This window comes from Thermobia domestica, chromosome 5 (genome assembly GCF_964235325.1).
Source record: "Thermobia domestica chromosome 5, izTheDome1.hap1.1, whole genome shotgun sequence".
In the NCBI taxonomy this organism is placed as follows: Eukaryota; Metazoa; Arthropoda; class Insecta; order Zygentoma; family Lepismatidae; genus Thermobia; species Thermobia domestica.
In genome coordinates, this window is record NC_137458.1 from 307643920 (window position 1) to 307660960 (window position 17041).

The following is a 17041-nucleotide window of genomic DNA, read 5'->3' on the forward strand; positions in this document are numbered from 1 at the left end:
GCAAAAATGCATGTCGTCAAATTTTGACATCTTAACGCATGTCAAAATTTGATAACATGCTTTACTTTGTCATTTTAACCTATCCTAGCACGTCTAAATGATCTTCTTACATGTCAAAATGATCTACTTACCATGACCTCAGTAGTTTTGACATATTAAGATGTTAAACATGATGACATACATTTCTGCGTCGTTTTGGCATGTCCATGGCTCTGTGTAGGCTTTTGTATTATGATGAACAGATCTACACAAGTCAATTTAATTCAGAAAATGGTGCGCAATTACCAAAGAAAGACTAATAGATCTTTGGGTGTTAAAATTCCCTCAAACTGGAGTGAGAAAGAGATTACTGGAGCAGATTGGTTTACGTCCTTTCTAAAACGTCATAAAGATCTATCCATTAGAAGATCAGAAGCCACAAGTTTAGCCCGAGCTTCTGGTTTTAACAGGAAGAACGTGAATGAATTCTTTACGAATCTCAAAACTGTGTTGGATCGTTTGAAATTACGTCCAAGTGAAGTGTGAAATATGGATGAGACTGGCATTACTACTGTGCAAAAGCCTGACAGAATAGTTGCACGGAAAGTGTGGAAAGAGGTAGGCAAGATAACTTCTGGTGAGAGAGGACAGATTACCATTGCAGTTGCGGTATCTGCTACTGGCAACAAAATCCCTCCTTATTTTGTGTTTCCCAGACTTCACTTTAAGGATCATTTTGTGCGCGGAGGTCCCATAGGAAGTGTTAGTGGATCAAACATATCTGGATGGATGAACGAAACTAACTTCCTTGTCTTTGTTAAGCATTTTGTGAGAGAAGTTCTTCTCCTACTGGACAACCATGACTCCTACCTTTCCATAGAAGTTTTAAATCATTGCAAAGAAAATGGAGTTACTATATTATCCTTCCCTCCTCATTGCTCCCATAAGCTACAGCCTTTAGACCGAAGTGTTTTTGACCCATTCAAAAAATATGTGAACTCGGCGGCAGATGCGTGGATGAGAAATAATCCGGGACGTACTATGACAATTTACGACGTTCCCGAAATCGTTAAAACTTCCTTGCCGCTGGCAGCTACGGAGAATATTCAAGCTGGATTTGCAGCCACTGGCATTATGCCATTCCATCCAGACATTTTAGGATGTGGACTTTATGCCAGGATATGTGATCGACAGACCTAATCCTGAGGAAGTGAATGTAGAGAATGCAGGAACGGAACAAACAAGCATCAAAGAGTAGAATAGCATCAACAATTCGCAAACTGAACTTCAGCCGGTTGCCGGAACATCAAGAACTACAAACGAAATTGCGTCTACAATCTGTGCCTAAATCACCCGAAGAAATAAGACCACTTCCAAAAGCTTGGCAACGGAAATCGTATCAAACCCGACAAACAAGAAGGCGTCAATCCGCAATATTAACAGACACATCAGTGAAAAGAATGTTATAAGGGCAGAAGAGAACGGCAAACTCCAGAAACGTGTCACGTCCTGGGAAGAAAACTAGAAGAAACCTTGAGAATAATTTCAACATATCTAAATCATCAGATGAAGACGATATATGTCTGGTTTGCACGGACGTTTACACCAATAGTAGACCAAACAAGCCGTGGATCCAATGTTATCGTTGCAAGAATTGGACTCATGAGGCATGCACTGACGGAAGCGAGTTTTATTTGTGCCATAATTGTGACTCAATGGACGATATGTCCGAGTGAGAAAATAATATGACTAGGTAGGTAGCATAAGAAATACTTTTATTTCTTCTGTTTTACTTGGAAGCAGCCTAGAATAATTTATATTAGGCTTATCCATTTTGTATTGAATTAACATGCACTTTTGATAAGATTTTCAGTTGTCCTTTTGAACTAAATGCAGACATGATTATAGAGAATTTGAAAACGTAACCCTACACACATTTTTAGTTAACGTACAATATGCCTAATAGTAGGCCATTTTGTATTTTTATATTATGTTTTGTTCAAATAATAGTTCTATTAATCATTGATGAGCTTATAGCATAAAATATATAATTTCAAAATAAAAATATAAAAGAAACTACAAAAAAGTATGTGAATTAGGTAGCATAGTTAGAAATATTTTGCACTATTCTGTTTTACTTGCAAACAGCCTAGAGTATTACTTGTAACAGTAGGCTTACCTATTTTGTATTAGTTGTAAGAATAAGCAGTTTTGATAAGATTTGAACTTCTACTTCTAAACTAAACACAGAACTGTTTCGCTTAGATGGAATTTGAAAACGTAACCCTACACACATTTTTAGTTAACCCACAATAGGCCTAATAGTAGGCTATTTTGTATTTTTATATTATGTTTTGTTCAAATAATACTTGTATTAAACATTGCTGAGCTTATAGCATAAAATATGTAATTCCAAAATAAAAATATGAAAGAAACCATGTAACATATAACGAACTAACTTTATTTATATATATATATTCTACTATTTATATTATTTATTATTAAAACAAAACAAGACAAACTTATAATTATACATCCTCAAATTACTGAAAGAAACAGGTTCTTGTCTCATCAAAACACCCGAGCCATCCTTTGGTTCTCTTTCCACAAGGCGAAGTTTTTGTTTATATTCAGTAAGCGTACTATATCAATTAATACTACTATTACATAGTGAAAATTGAAATAAAATATAGTAAATATAGAAGAGGATACATTTATTTCTCCATGGAGTAAAAGAAAAAAAGAACAAAAAAACAGAAGTTGTCAAGACAAATTAATGGATAAACATATTAGAATATAAAAGAAAAATAATACAATCAGTTGCGAAGGAAATTCCCCATCAACTTCATAGAACAGTAACATGCATGGAATGACATTAATATTGCTTTGACAAAACATTCTATCATTAAGTCCTTCAACAGAGGACAAGAAAAAAAATACTTCTATTTCACTTACAACTTCAAAAAAAATATTAGATCAATTGTTTAAAGATTTAGATTGACTTATTCAAAAGAGTGACTATGTATCATGAAGCTTTCAATAATAAAAAAAAAATTGTCTATCTACACATATATTATATATGTGGAATCACCATTTTTGAGGCCAATGTAATCTCACATTTCAGGAGGCAAAGAAGGATCCATTAAAAAAATAAATGAAGGTAATTTTTCAAATGTCTTTAAACGATATATAACTAAATCAATGTCATTTCCAAGTTCTTGATTAATAAGTTGTAGATATATAATGGGTAAAGTTTTTTTTTCACTGTTTCCCTTTTCCTAACATGAAAAAAAAAGTCTTTTTTTTAATCACAGATGGACCATAGGTATGTCACACTACGTGGATAATCATCGTTTGTTATAGCCGTCTTTAATATCAGGTAAGGAATGAAAAGAAATACTGTTCAATACTTAGTTTCCCCGACAACGTCACTTCACTATAGCTTTTCTATGCAATTAACTTTCAGATGGTACTGTTCCTTTTAAAGTTTCCTAGGTAAACAATAATATGTATGCTGGATCATATTTCCTCCACTATTTGCCAAGAAGGATTGATGAATAACGATTTTATGAAAAAGACTGTAATTTGGATTGTCATAAACTGAAGACTGGGAATGTCCACAATAGAATAGTTGGATGTCCTTACGATGATGGTTTTTGTTTTCTACAATGGCGTCTCTCTCGATCTATTAGAACTGGTATGTTACAATATTGACTTTTAACTTAAATAGCGGGCGGTACAAGCGGCATCGTTCTTTCCGAAAAACCTATATAAAGTTCAAGACGATCTTCCAAACACCAGTTTAAGTTCGACGAAAGATTACATTACAACTCCCCAACCAGTGGCTAAACTGTCTGTTCAATTTTGTAAACAAAAGAGAGAAAAGCGTGGATGGAACACTATTGATCAGCTGCATCTCTATCACTTGACGTTACAGATAATTATTTACACACGCACGAGGGGTCTTACAAAGTTCTACTACAATTACAACATTAACTTCGTAATACATTAGTATGGCATTAGAATGCAGGGGATAGTCTCGTTAATGTACGGGTCTATTCAAGAAAAACGCTCCGGCTTCGAATAATATACCTTTTATCAACATCATATTACCTCCGTCGACTATCTATTTTTTTAAACATATTTCTGTATAATTGCAAACATTCTTGCATCTATTCGTCGCAATACAATATTTAACATTACGTTATTTCATACAGCGTTACTCATAAACGCGAAGATTAATTCTCATCTTTCATATATTAATAAATCTAGAAGCCATTTAAAATCTAAATCACAAAACCCCGCATAACCACTAGAGTAGCGTTTACTCAACTAACGCATCGCATTTCGAAATTCCACCTGCAATGGCTCAATTACCACAAACATAAATTTCGACCCACTTTAAATTTCAACCATAATAATTCGTACGAATGTATGTTTTTTTATATATATTTCCCTTTTCATGAAGTTTTCAAAATATACACCAGAATCAATAGTTCTGAGCTTTTATAAGATTTATGTAACTATCTTCAATATTTCTACCGGAGAATCTAATTAATTTGATACATAGTTTTCAAAATTCGTGTTATTATTATTTCTAGAATATCAGAGTAGCAGTTTAAGATCAACACCAGACTTAAAGTATCACCAATGAGAGAATTTTAAAGTTTATTAGAGTATAGCTTTACCGTTTTTTTTTAACATTAATTTTTGGATAATATCACGAGACATTAATATTCAAAATCACGACATCTTTCAGCCATCGAGGGACATGAAAATAAGAGGGATTCAGGAAAAAAAATTTTCAGGAACTATAATCCTCTATGACGAATCTGAGTTCGAACCCCACTCAACGCAAAACATTTAGTTACACAGCATCAACTGTGAGCTAGGGTCATACTTTCAAGAAATCCAACTAACGATGAAAAACATTTTTAAAGGAAATAAAAGTAATCATATTTTAAAACAGACGAAATACCAATGGTCATATCACAAGTTTAATAATTCTAATTGCAAATAACGTTCTTTAGCCTAGCAACAATCAGCGCAACCAGAACATATAGTCAATAGCTCAGGAACGAAGGAAAGGGAAAAAAACATTAAATTTGGGCAATTCAAAATCAACGTTTGCTCTGTTGACAATTTTTCAAACGAGTAAACTTTAATTTCGAGTATACTAAATAAAAGAAGGGCGGAGTATTAACCCATAAATAGTTATGTCCACAATGCCATGAGACTACACAGTAAACAGCATCTACAAGCAATTGCTTATTCCATTCCTTACTAGTAATATTGGTAGTCTTATTGAGGTTATTCTTAAAGTTTTAAGATGCACCAATATATTTCTAAATATGCTACTATCTCAAATTAAGATCGCCTGAAACAAAACACTCTCACTATAACCGATTATCAAAGGTAAATTAGTCTAAGCATTCCTAAGCAGTCAATGTCCATTTTCTAAAATATTTAATTTCCTTATACACATCAAATTATAAAAAAAAATCCTCTGGGCAATCAGCTTATGAAAAAGTTAGCGAAAATAAACAAGATTATGTAATAAATTCTATGAAATATTCTTTACTTATATTTAGATATCGTCGGGAATCGAAGTAGGAGGCAACTACCTGAGACTGATGAAAAAGTGTTTCGGTAACCTTTAGTTAGCTAAAGCATATGGCTCTCCTTAGGAAATCTTAAAATAATATAGTAACATGTGTCACTACGCCAACATACAAGATCTTGAATGGCATAGGTACTGACGAGAATCGAACCGAATACATCTAGGACAAAGTTTCTTATGTTCAACTATAGAACTGACTATTATTATTTACCCAAACCTTTGAATTTGCTACCAGACGAAAAACATCTTTTGGTAAAATAGGGGAAGTGTAGGGAGGCTAAACCGAGCATTGCACCTATGGCTCCCCATTAGGAGCACCTCTCCTATTAATCGGATTGTTACTACATAACCCTACAATACTTTTTAGCATAAGTAATTGAATGGATTATTCTCTGCTATTAGCTTTACTCACAGTACCGTATGCAATAACCAAAATAATGATCTCAAATTAATATCCAAACTATCCTAAAATAAGATAATAATAATTTTGAACTGTGCAACTCGATCGTACCTTAAGACTAGTCACTTTCAGAGCGAATATGGTACTACATAAGGCTTTTTTTTTACTTCAAATGCAACTAATTTCACAGTATACCTCGATTTTGACAGAACAATATCTATTGAATTCGTATTAAATGAGAAGGTTAACTATTCCATTTAAAAATGAATTAAGCTTATATAACAAATGTGTACGAAATTGCTGGATTATTGTGCTAGTATCATCGAGCAAGACATATTGTATTAAATTTCTGTATAAAGTAACCATTCTAGAAAACAATAACTGACAGACTGAGACATCCTCTACTCGCCTGCCCTAGCTCGCTGAACGCTGTGGCCTCGGGAGGTTCCGGTAAAACTTTTGGTACAAAAAGAAATCGAGATCTTCCGCAGCTCATATATCATAATGCAGTAATTTTTGTAACCTGATATAGTAGCTTGAAAATAGTGATTATTAAACTTCATACTAGAAAGATTCAGTGGTTAACCATCTACTACCAATTAAAATCCTAACATCCTATTTTGAGTCTACTCCAACGCTCTCTTGATACTGACTACAGGAAAAAAACGGGTCCGTCTTCCACAGGTATATATATATTTCTTTTAGCCTAATTAGGAATAAATTCCGTTTACGGAGGTAACCAGGGAAAGTACAAGAGATCCTGATGTGCTTTTGAACTATTATAGTAAACATGTTTTTTTTATTCACGAATAAGTGATTTCTTATTTGCTGTATCTGTATTCTTATACGAAAGTTGTACTTCATATAGAGAAGCTCTGAATTTCTAAAAACCAGCATAAAACATTCACATTGTAATTCGACACTGTAATTGTACCAGGTGATAAATATAGTCATTATAGTTAAATATAGCTAATAAATATTGAGACAGAACAATTAACTGAAAACTGCGTTTAACTGTTGTTATACGGCACGCGAGCACATCTCAAAACAAGTCGCGTCTGGTGGGCATTCAAGGCCTGCATAATCCTACACTCAACAATGGAATTATGAACTTACTGAACATTCGCAGAACAAAATAACAGACACAGTGAATAGCATATTTATTACTTAGAGAAAAGTCGCGCTTTGTCTAATCCTCAGTGTTTACTATGCAAATATGAAATAGTATTGGCCACATGACGAAATCTCTAATGATTTATCCTTTCCACAATCCAATTTTGCCACACAGTGTTAGTTATTCTTCATCGGTAAGACTATCATCACTTATATCAAGCAAGTTAACAATAAACATGGCGGAATAAAAACAAATTCTAACAATTAAATAATTTAAATTTCTCTATGTTCTACTTTTCATATCAAGAGGTAATTGCTGTCATATACAATGATAATTACTACAACTATGGTGCTAACCCGGAGAGGAAGAAGAGAGAGATTCGGAAATTAGCCACTCATTATCATAATAAATTCTGTTACATACCAAAATGAAGAATTATGGTTGACCCCTTTTATGTCTTCCTTTCACTTTCAAATGCCAATATCACAACTTAAATTTCCGATAGGCCTAATTGTTGAATAGTTGGGAGTCAACTTGAAGTTTCTCTCTCTCTGTTATAACTTACCGCTTAGGTTGGGGAGGTTAACATTCATTTTCTGTCATTCTTTCCCTACATTTCGAACAAAACCTAGGGAAGCTAAATTACAAGATCTTATTTTCTTCAACCGCCGCCATTAATTACACTCTCCCCTCTCGCGTTCTTTTTGAGCGAGAAGAAGAAGAAGAAGAAGACTATTAATTGGTCTATACTAAGCGTGATTTGGCTCACAGCTCTGATTGGCCACAATCATAAAATTAGTGGAAAGTGGTGAAGAAAATAAAAAATATTCTCTTCTTCCTTTTCGAAGGCACCGAAATGCAGTATTTCACCTCTATATTATGACAAGACACTAACTCGACTAATTATTGTTTTTATCAATTACTAATCACGAAATGTGTTTAGTAAAATTTATACACAGAAATAATGTTATTTAGTATAATAAAAATAAAAATTTCTAGACTATTACTAACGTAATTTAAAATATCCTAAATGAAACGAAATCATTCGAGGGTTCGTTACATTTCTCTCGGCGCTTTGGGAAAAATTTTGATAATTCAAAATTTTAACTATATGCTTAAAGCTTTTTACGTAATCTTATATTTATGCTAATATTTTACCTCAACTAAACACAGATTGAAGTTTCTTCGGTTATTTTGTTTATTTACATATTATTTATTGGGAAAGGATAATCTTTCAATAATTCTTCCCGTTTGCGCAAGGAACAATTAAATAATTTTACATTATGAAAATTCTGCGTACCTGCATTTTCTCCATTTAAAGTATGTAGTACTGCACTATTTCGTAAAATTTTACTTATCACATACGGTCCTACATAACATTGGAGCCATTTACTGGTTTCTCTCTTAAGAGCAGATGACAAGTGATGGGTTTTAATCATCACTAATTCACCTTCTCTTAATACCAGTTGATTGGGTTGTTTGTTCTGAACCCTCTTATTAGATTCTGAGTGGACAATTAAATGCTTCCGATTTTTATCAACAGCTTTTAACTCAGGCGGGCAACGAAATGACCTTTTGAAAGCATCTGTAGCTGAATAAGATAGAAATATTTCTGAAGGAGTACATCCAACACTAGCACAAAAGGAATGATTAAGCAACTCCTGTATATGTTGAAGGTAGTTCACCCAGTTTGTTTGATTGCTTCCACACTCTAGTCGAATAATTCGGTTAAGCTCTTTGTGACTACGTTCGGTTACGCCATTGCTAGACGGAGAATAGCTAGATGTATAGATGGGTTGAATGTTCTTTTGCAAGCAATAATCCTTCCAGTGTTTAGAAAGAAATTGGGTACCTTTATCCGAAATAATATAACGTGGATATGGGAACAAATAAAAATAACGTTTCTCAAGTGTGGTAATTATCTCTTTTGTATGGGCCGTTCGCAAAGGGAAATAACAAACAAAACGTGTATATATGTCTATGATCGACAATATATAGTAATATCCTTGACTCCCTGGAAGCTTGCCTACGATATCAATTCCCAATTTATCATGTGGAGCTTCTGCTTCAATATGACACTCTTCTTTCATGATAGCGCGATTGGAAAATTTTGTTTGCGCACAGTGAATGCAATCACGTATATATTGTTTAATATCTTGTTTCTGTCCCTTCCAATAAAACAAAGATCTGCAAAATTGGAAACATTTCCGGACACCAAAATGTCCTTTATGATGAATTAACTGAATAATCTTGGTAGTGTTCGCTTGTGGGATTACCAACAGCCATCGCCCTGTGTTTCTTACTTTATAATACAATAATCCCCGATAGACGGTGATGTTATCATTCTCGCGAGCATCTTCGAACCATCCTTTTAACTTTTGGCAGAAGCTATCCGTCGCCTGGTTTTCCCGTATGTTTTCCAAATCAAAGTCTGAATAATCAGATACTGCCAAGAAATTAACGTAATAGGTTTCAAGCTCGAAGCTGATTTCCGGAGGATTCCGGCTTAAGGTATCAGCAACGAAATTAAGCTTTCCAGTATAGTGTTCGAATATTAAATCAAATTTTTGAAGTTTTAACAAGATTCTAGTAGTACGAGGGTCCAGATTCTTCAATGTGAAGGCATGTGTAACCGCCGCATTATCTGTGTGCACATAGGTTCTGTGCCCCATTATATACTGTTGAAAATGCTCACAAAGATATAAAACCGATAGAAGTTCTAATTGAAATACAGATAAGGACAATTCATATGACTTAACTCGCCTACTTGCATAGCCAATCACGTTTTGCTCCTCTTTATCATCCAGATTTTGAGCCAGGTATCCAGCCAAATTCTCCATACTGGCATCACTATATAGATGAAAGGGAAGAGAGAAATCTGGCTTGCCTAATGCCGGCGGTTGACTCATTATTTCTCTTAATTGTTTAATTCTTTCTAACGCTTCTTGGTCTATAGTAAATTTTACATCTTTTTTAATCAAATTGTAAAGTGGTGCTGTCAAACTAGCAAAGTTAGGCACAAATTTTCGGCGCCAACCAATTAATCCCAAAAATTTACGCATCTGTTTCTTACTCTTGGGTGTAGGGAAACACCGGATTGGTTCATTATGTTTTGGATCTACCTGAATCTTTCCTCCATCTATAATATGTCCAAGGAAATGAATTTCAGTTTTAATAAAACTACATTTTTTAAAATTAAGGGAAAAATTTGCCTTTTCAAAAATTTCAAATGCCTTTTCCAAATGATCCAAATGTTCGTCTACGGTATTACTCTTGACGAGAACATCATCCAGGTACAAAAGGATAAATTGGTTCTCGGATGGGTTAAAGAACGTATTCATAACATGTTGAAAAATGGCAGGGGCAGACTTTATGCCTTGGGGAAGAACCGTCATGACATATTGACGTCCCCTATATATGAAACTTGTGCACGGGTACGAGTCTGGATGGAGACTTATACCGTAATATGCGGATGAACAATCAAAATTCGTGAAGAAACGGGCCTGTCCAACTCGGTTTAAAATTTCTGCAATAGGTTCTACTTGGACCTTAGGTGCAATTACCTTTTTGTTAGTAGCTCTAAGGTCCAAGACTGGACGAACACCTCCAGTGGCTTTCCGCACAACATGCACTGGATTGCGATAGGGTGAAAGTTGTGGTTTTGCTATCCCCAAATCTATCCACTTTTTCAACTCAATTTCAAATTCATCCTGCATTGCTTGCGGAACTGAGTAATATGGCCCAACGACAGGTTCGTTATCTATAAGCTGAATTTTGTAGGGAGTGGTCCTAATTTTACGCGGATATTCTGAAAACAGCCACCTATATCTAAGTAAGATTTGGCATAAGCGTTCACGTACTGACCCTGATAAATCTGTTCGAGATTCAACGTATTGTTTTATTTCTTCGATTGTAACATTACAAGAAGTCTCTAAAGTTGGTTCAGTCATACTTTCCTTCTCTGTAAAAAGGTCAATATTATTATCTAGATTAGCAGAAGAGATGGCAACCAATAAAACATTAGGCTGATCAGTTTTGATTTTTACCACATTTCCGGCCAAATCTTGTAATTGAATTTCCTTATCTTTACGATTAATGATCGCCTGATACTTATCAAGAAATGGACACCCAAATATTAGATCCGTGCGGAGATATTTTATCACAAATATAGGGATTTCAAAAATATGCCCTTGAATATTCAAATTAAAGGTCTGTACTCCTTGAATAGAAAATTTCTCCTGACCTGCGAAAGCTCCAACAGTTAAACCAGAGTACGGACGAAGTTTTGCAGATGCAAACTTGCTATTTATAGACTTCCATACACCCCAATCCATTACGCAAATTTCGGCTCCTGTGTCTATCATACACTTTAGATTTACTCCCCCTATTGTTCCTTTAATTACAGGTGATGGAGAGAAATAATGTCCTCCGTTTTCTGACACTTCATCTTCGATAACAAAATTAACATTAAATCTAAGCTCACTGGTGATTTCCGAATTAGTTAAAGTCAGAAAGGGATGACCTACATTCTCTGAGATTATCTTTTCTAAGCTTCCGACGGAAATCTCTCTTTCGCAGTTACGTCCTCCCATCGCAGAAAGTAACTGCGAATCTAGTTTTCCGAGCTGTGGGGTAGTGCTTCCGTAGGAGGATTAGAATCATTATTGCTATTATCTAAGGGCGGTTCCCTATCTAGCCTTCCTTCGGAATTCAGACTTCTTCCTCTAGATCTAGGATTTCTCTGTCTACCACGACCATTAGATCCAACATCTCGTCCCCCATTATAAGTCGGTCTTTCATAGGTTCCACCTCGAAAAGGGTTTGAATTAGAACTATTACTATTACTCGAATTACTCCTATTAAGTGTATTATCTCCTTGGCGATCACCATCGTTCGGTCCTCTAGGTCTCAAATTCTGGAAATTATTTCCCCAGTAAGGATTAAAATTCTGATAACCTCGCCGTCCCCGACTAGGATAACTTGGATACCGATTACCGTTTGTCCAATCATGTTGACTTCGACCATTCCTACTCCCAGAGTTCAACGAAGAATAACTTAAGAAATCCGTTTCGCTACTACTGTCCACTCGGTTATTAGATTTAACACCTCTAAGTTGTCTAACATTAAATCTACGATTATTAACTGGTAACTTAACATGAGGGAACGTTTCTTTTGGGTGTCCTGACAGAGCAGCTACCTTACTCATTAGTTCGTCTACATCTGTGCATAAGTGCGCCGCAAGTAACCGAGATTCTTCAGATGGGAGGCAATTTATTACAAGATCAATAATCTCGGCGGAATTAGGTAATTCCGTTATGCTGTAATAACACTCGACAAGATACCAGGTAAAATCTAATAGAGTAGGAAATCTAGACTTATCGTATCTCATCGCATGCAATGCCCGTTTCTGCGCACGTTCAATTCTATCATTACAATACTGCCCTTAAATAACCTCACGAAATCTGCATACGTGTGGATTTCGTGTGCAACTGAACGATACCACGCTTCGGCCGATCCAGTAAGACATTTCTCTGCTATTAACAACGCGTGAGTATCTGATAACTGATATAAATCCATACATCTTTGTAATTTTCTCAAAAATTGTCGAGGAGCACCGGGACTGATGTCCCCCGAGTAAATAGGAAAACTATTTAAATCTTTCATCTTTAATCCAGATTGGAAAAAAGTTCCAATAGACCTAGTTGGCGCTTGGGGTATGGGTTGATTTATTATTTTCAAAGATGGATTCTCACCTGCAGTTAAAACTGGGCTCCCTCCACAAGGAGGTTTAACCCCTGGATTTTGTTTTAAATTAGGCACCACATTTGGCCTAAGGTTACTCCACTCAACGTTGGAGGCTCTATCAATAAAAGTGAAATCCATAGGTTTTTCATACTGTGTCCCATTACCGACGTCACCCCCATTATAAGGCCAGTTAGCAGAAATGTCTTGTAAATCAGGGTTTCGACTCTCAACACTCGGTTTTAATGTTACAGGAGGGATGGGATTTACAAGTCCCCCATTCGCTGATAAATTACTAAACAATCCTACCGCATCAACGCCCTTTTCGGCAGCTTTTGTTTTCATATGATCAATAGTTTGTGAAGGCAATCTCGTACATGGAGTTTCTACATTAGCAGTCCCTATTTTATATAATTCATTGACTCTAATTTCTAACTTTTCCATTCTCTCATTTACATAAGCAACTTCCCCTTTAGTCACAATTTCAGACAACTTATTCCTCCATTCCTTCTGGTCTGCGCGTAACTGCTCTAAGCCATTGCATTTTTCAGTTAACTTTTTCTGCATTATTTGAACTTCTGATTGACATTGATTTACCTGTGGCGTAAGAACTTGTACATTTCGATTTTGATTATCAACTACTACCTTAAGAGTATCTACCTCAGATGTTAGATTCTCAACAATTACTTTACAGTTAGTTACATCTGTATCAGTTTTTTCAATATGCTCATTAAGTTCATCCGCCACTAACTTCAATTCCATTTTGGCTTCTAACTGAACTTTATCAATTCGTACCACTAAATTATTAATCGAAGCCGAGAGGTTTTCTCTAGTTTCAGCAAGTTCCCGCTTCAAATCATTACTACTTTCATTTATATCCTTTTGTATACCTCCCCTCATATCTAACATCATTTGTTGCATCATTTCTCTAAAAGCTTGTAATGACACGGCCTCACTCGACACCTCTCGTATAGGGGTGGAGGTGGCACGGGGGACACCCGCAGGTATCTCCTCATCATTCTCATCATTAACTTTGTCTTCCTTAGCCTTCCCATTGTTAGTTAGCACCGACTCGAACATAGACGTTTTACATTTATCACAATACCATGGAGTTACATTCTGCATCTTACTATCTGTTTCCGAAGTCTCCGGAAGACCGAGACACCTGTAATGATGCCAGTAGTTACATCGGTCACATCTAGCAGCATACTTATTTGCTGACTCATCAGAATCATTTCCACAACATCCGTACTCATCTTTAGTTTTCGTTATACTACCGAGACTATCTCCCGTATTATCCATACTTTTTTCTTTACATCAATATCCACAAAATATGAAAATTAGTCTTAATGGCAAGAAAATTATTATACTTTCTCTCATGTTATACAATGTCTCTCTCTCTCTGTCTTCCTTCGGGTTTTATGCACCATAGTTGCAGCAATTACCATTTTTAACTAATTATACCTTAACTAACATTGAACCAAAAGATAGCATGGTCTCCAATGAGACAAGTCCTAAGTCAACGGTCGCCAATCTGTAACATATAACGAACTAACTTTATTTATATATATATATTCTACTATTTATATTATTTATTATTAAAACAAAACAAGACAAACTTATAATTATACATCCTCAAATTACTGAAAGAAACAGGTTCTTGTCTCATCAAAACACCCGAGCCATCCTTTGGTTCTCTTTCCACAAGGCGAAGTTTTTGTTTATATTCAGTAAGCGTACTATATCAATTAATACTACTATTACATAGTGAAAATTGAAATAAAATATAGTAAATATAGAAGAGGATACATTTATTTCTCCATGGAGTAAAAGAAAAAAAGAACAAAAAAAACAGAAGTTGTCAAGACAAATTAATGGATAAACATATTAGAATATAAAAGAAAAATAATACAATCAGTTGCGAAGGAAATTCCCCATCAACTTCATAGAACAGTAACATGCATGGAATGACATTAATATTGCTTTGACAAAACATTCTATCATTAAGTCCTTCAACAGAGGACAAGAAAAAAAATACTTCTATTTCACTTACAACTTCAAAAAAAATATTAGATCAATTGTTTAAAGATTTAGATTGACTTATTCAAAAGAGTGACTATGTATCATGAAGCTTTCAATAATAAAAAAAAATTGTCTATCTACACATATATTATATATGTGGAATCACCAGTTTTGAGGCCAATGTAATCTCACATTTCAGGAGGCAAAGAAGGATCCATTAAAAAAATAAATGAAGGTAATTTTTCAAATGTCTTTAAACGATATATAACTAAATCAATGTCATTTCCAAGTTCTTGATTAATAAGTTGTAGATATATAATGGGTAAAGTTTTTTTCACTGTTTCCCTTTTCCTAACATGAAAAAAAAGTCTTTTTTTAATCACAGATGGACCATAGGTATGTCACACTACGTGGATAATCATCGTTTGTTATAGCCGTCTTTAATATCAGGTAAGGAATGAAAAGAAATACTGTTCAATACTTAGTTTCCCCGACAACGTCACTTCACTATAGCTTTTCTATGCAATTAACTTTCAGTTGGTACTGTTCCTTTTAAAGTTTCCTAGGTAAACAATAATATGTATGCTGGATCATATTTCCTCTCCACTATTTGCCAAGAAGGATTGATGAATAACGATTTTATGAAAAAGACTGTAATTTGGATTGTCATAAACTGAAGACTGGGAATGTCCACAATAGAATAGTTGGATGTCCTTACGATGATGGTTTTTGTTTTCTACAATGGCGTCTCTCTCGATCTATTAGAACTGGTATGTTACAATATTGACTTTTAACTTAAATAGCGGGCGGTACAAGCGGCATCGTTCTTTCCGAAAAACCTATATAAAGTTCAAGACGATCTTCCAAACACCAGTTTAAGTTCGACGAAAGATTACATTACAACTCCCCAACCAGTGGCTAAACTGTCTGTTCAATTTTGTAAACAAAAGAGAGAAAAGCGTGGATGGAACACTATTGATCAGCTGCATCTCTATCACTTGACGTTACAGATAATTATTTACACACGCACGAGGGGTCTTACAAAGTTCTACTACAATTACAACATTAACTTCGTAATACATTAGTATGGCATTAGAATGCAAGGGATAGTCTCGTTAATGTACGGGTCTATTCAAGAAAAACGCTCCGGCTTCGAATAATATACCTTTTATCAACATCATATTACCTCCGTCGACTATCTATTTTTTTAAACATATTTCTGTATAATTGCAAACATTCTTGCATCTATTCGTCGCAATACAATATTTAACATTACGTTATTTCATACAGCGCTACTCATAAACGCGAAGATTAATTCTCATCTTTCATATATTAATAAATCTAGAAGCCATTTAAATCACAAAACCCCGCATAACCACTACAGTAGCGTTTACTCAACTAACGCATCGCATTTCGAAATTCCACCTGCAATGGCTCAATTACCACAAACATAAATTACGACCCACTTTAAATTTCAACCATAATAATTCGTACGAATGTATGTTTTTTTATATATATATATTTCCCTTTTCATGAAGTTTTCAAAATATACAGCAGAATCAATAGTTCTGAGCTTTTACAAGATTTATGTAACTATCTTCAATATTTCTACCGGAGAATCTAATTAATTTGATACATAGTTTTCAAAATTCGTGTTAAATACAGTATTATTATTTCTAGAATATCAGAGTAGCAGTTTAAGATCAACACCAAACTTAAAATATCACCAATGAGAGAATTTTAAAGTTTATTAGAGTATAGCTTTACTGTTTTTTTTAACATTAATTTTTGGATAATATCACGAGACATTAATATTCAAAATCACGACATCTTTCAGCCATCGAGGGTCATGAAAATAAGAGGGATTCAGGAAAAAAAAAATTTCAGGAACTATAATCCTCTATGGCGAATCTGAGTTCGAACCCCACTCAACGCAAAACATTTAGTTACACAGCATCAACTGTGAGCTAGGGTCATACTTTCAAGAAATCCAACTAACGATGAAAAACATTTTTAAAGGAAATAAAAGTAATCATATTTTAAAACAGACGAAATACCAATGGTCATATCACAAGTTTAATAATTCTAATTGCAAATAACGTTCTTTAGCCTAGCAACAATCAGCGCAACCAGAACATATAGTCAATAGCTCAGGAACGAAGGA

The 17041-nt window shown here is 34.7% G+C and overlaps 1 protein-coding gene across 1 annotated transcript; it reads left to right on the forward strand.

The window, feature by feature from the left end:
• The first annotated feature begins 528 nt into the window (after positions 1–528).
• On the forward strand, positions 529–1179 carry LOC145685632 (uncharacterized). The gene has a single exon (XM_081758022.1). It carries the CDS (start codon positions 529–531, stop codon positions 1177–1179), a length of 651 nt encoding a protein of 216 aa, XP_081614148.1.
• The last annotated feature ends 15862 nt before the right edge of the window (positions 1180–17041 follow it).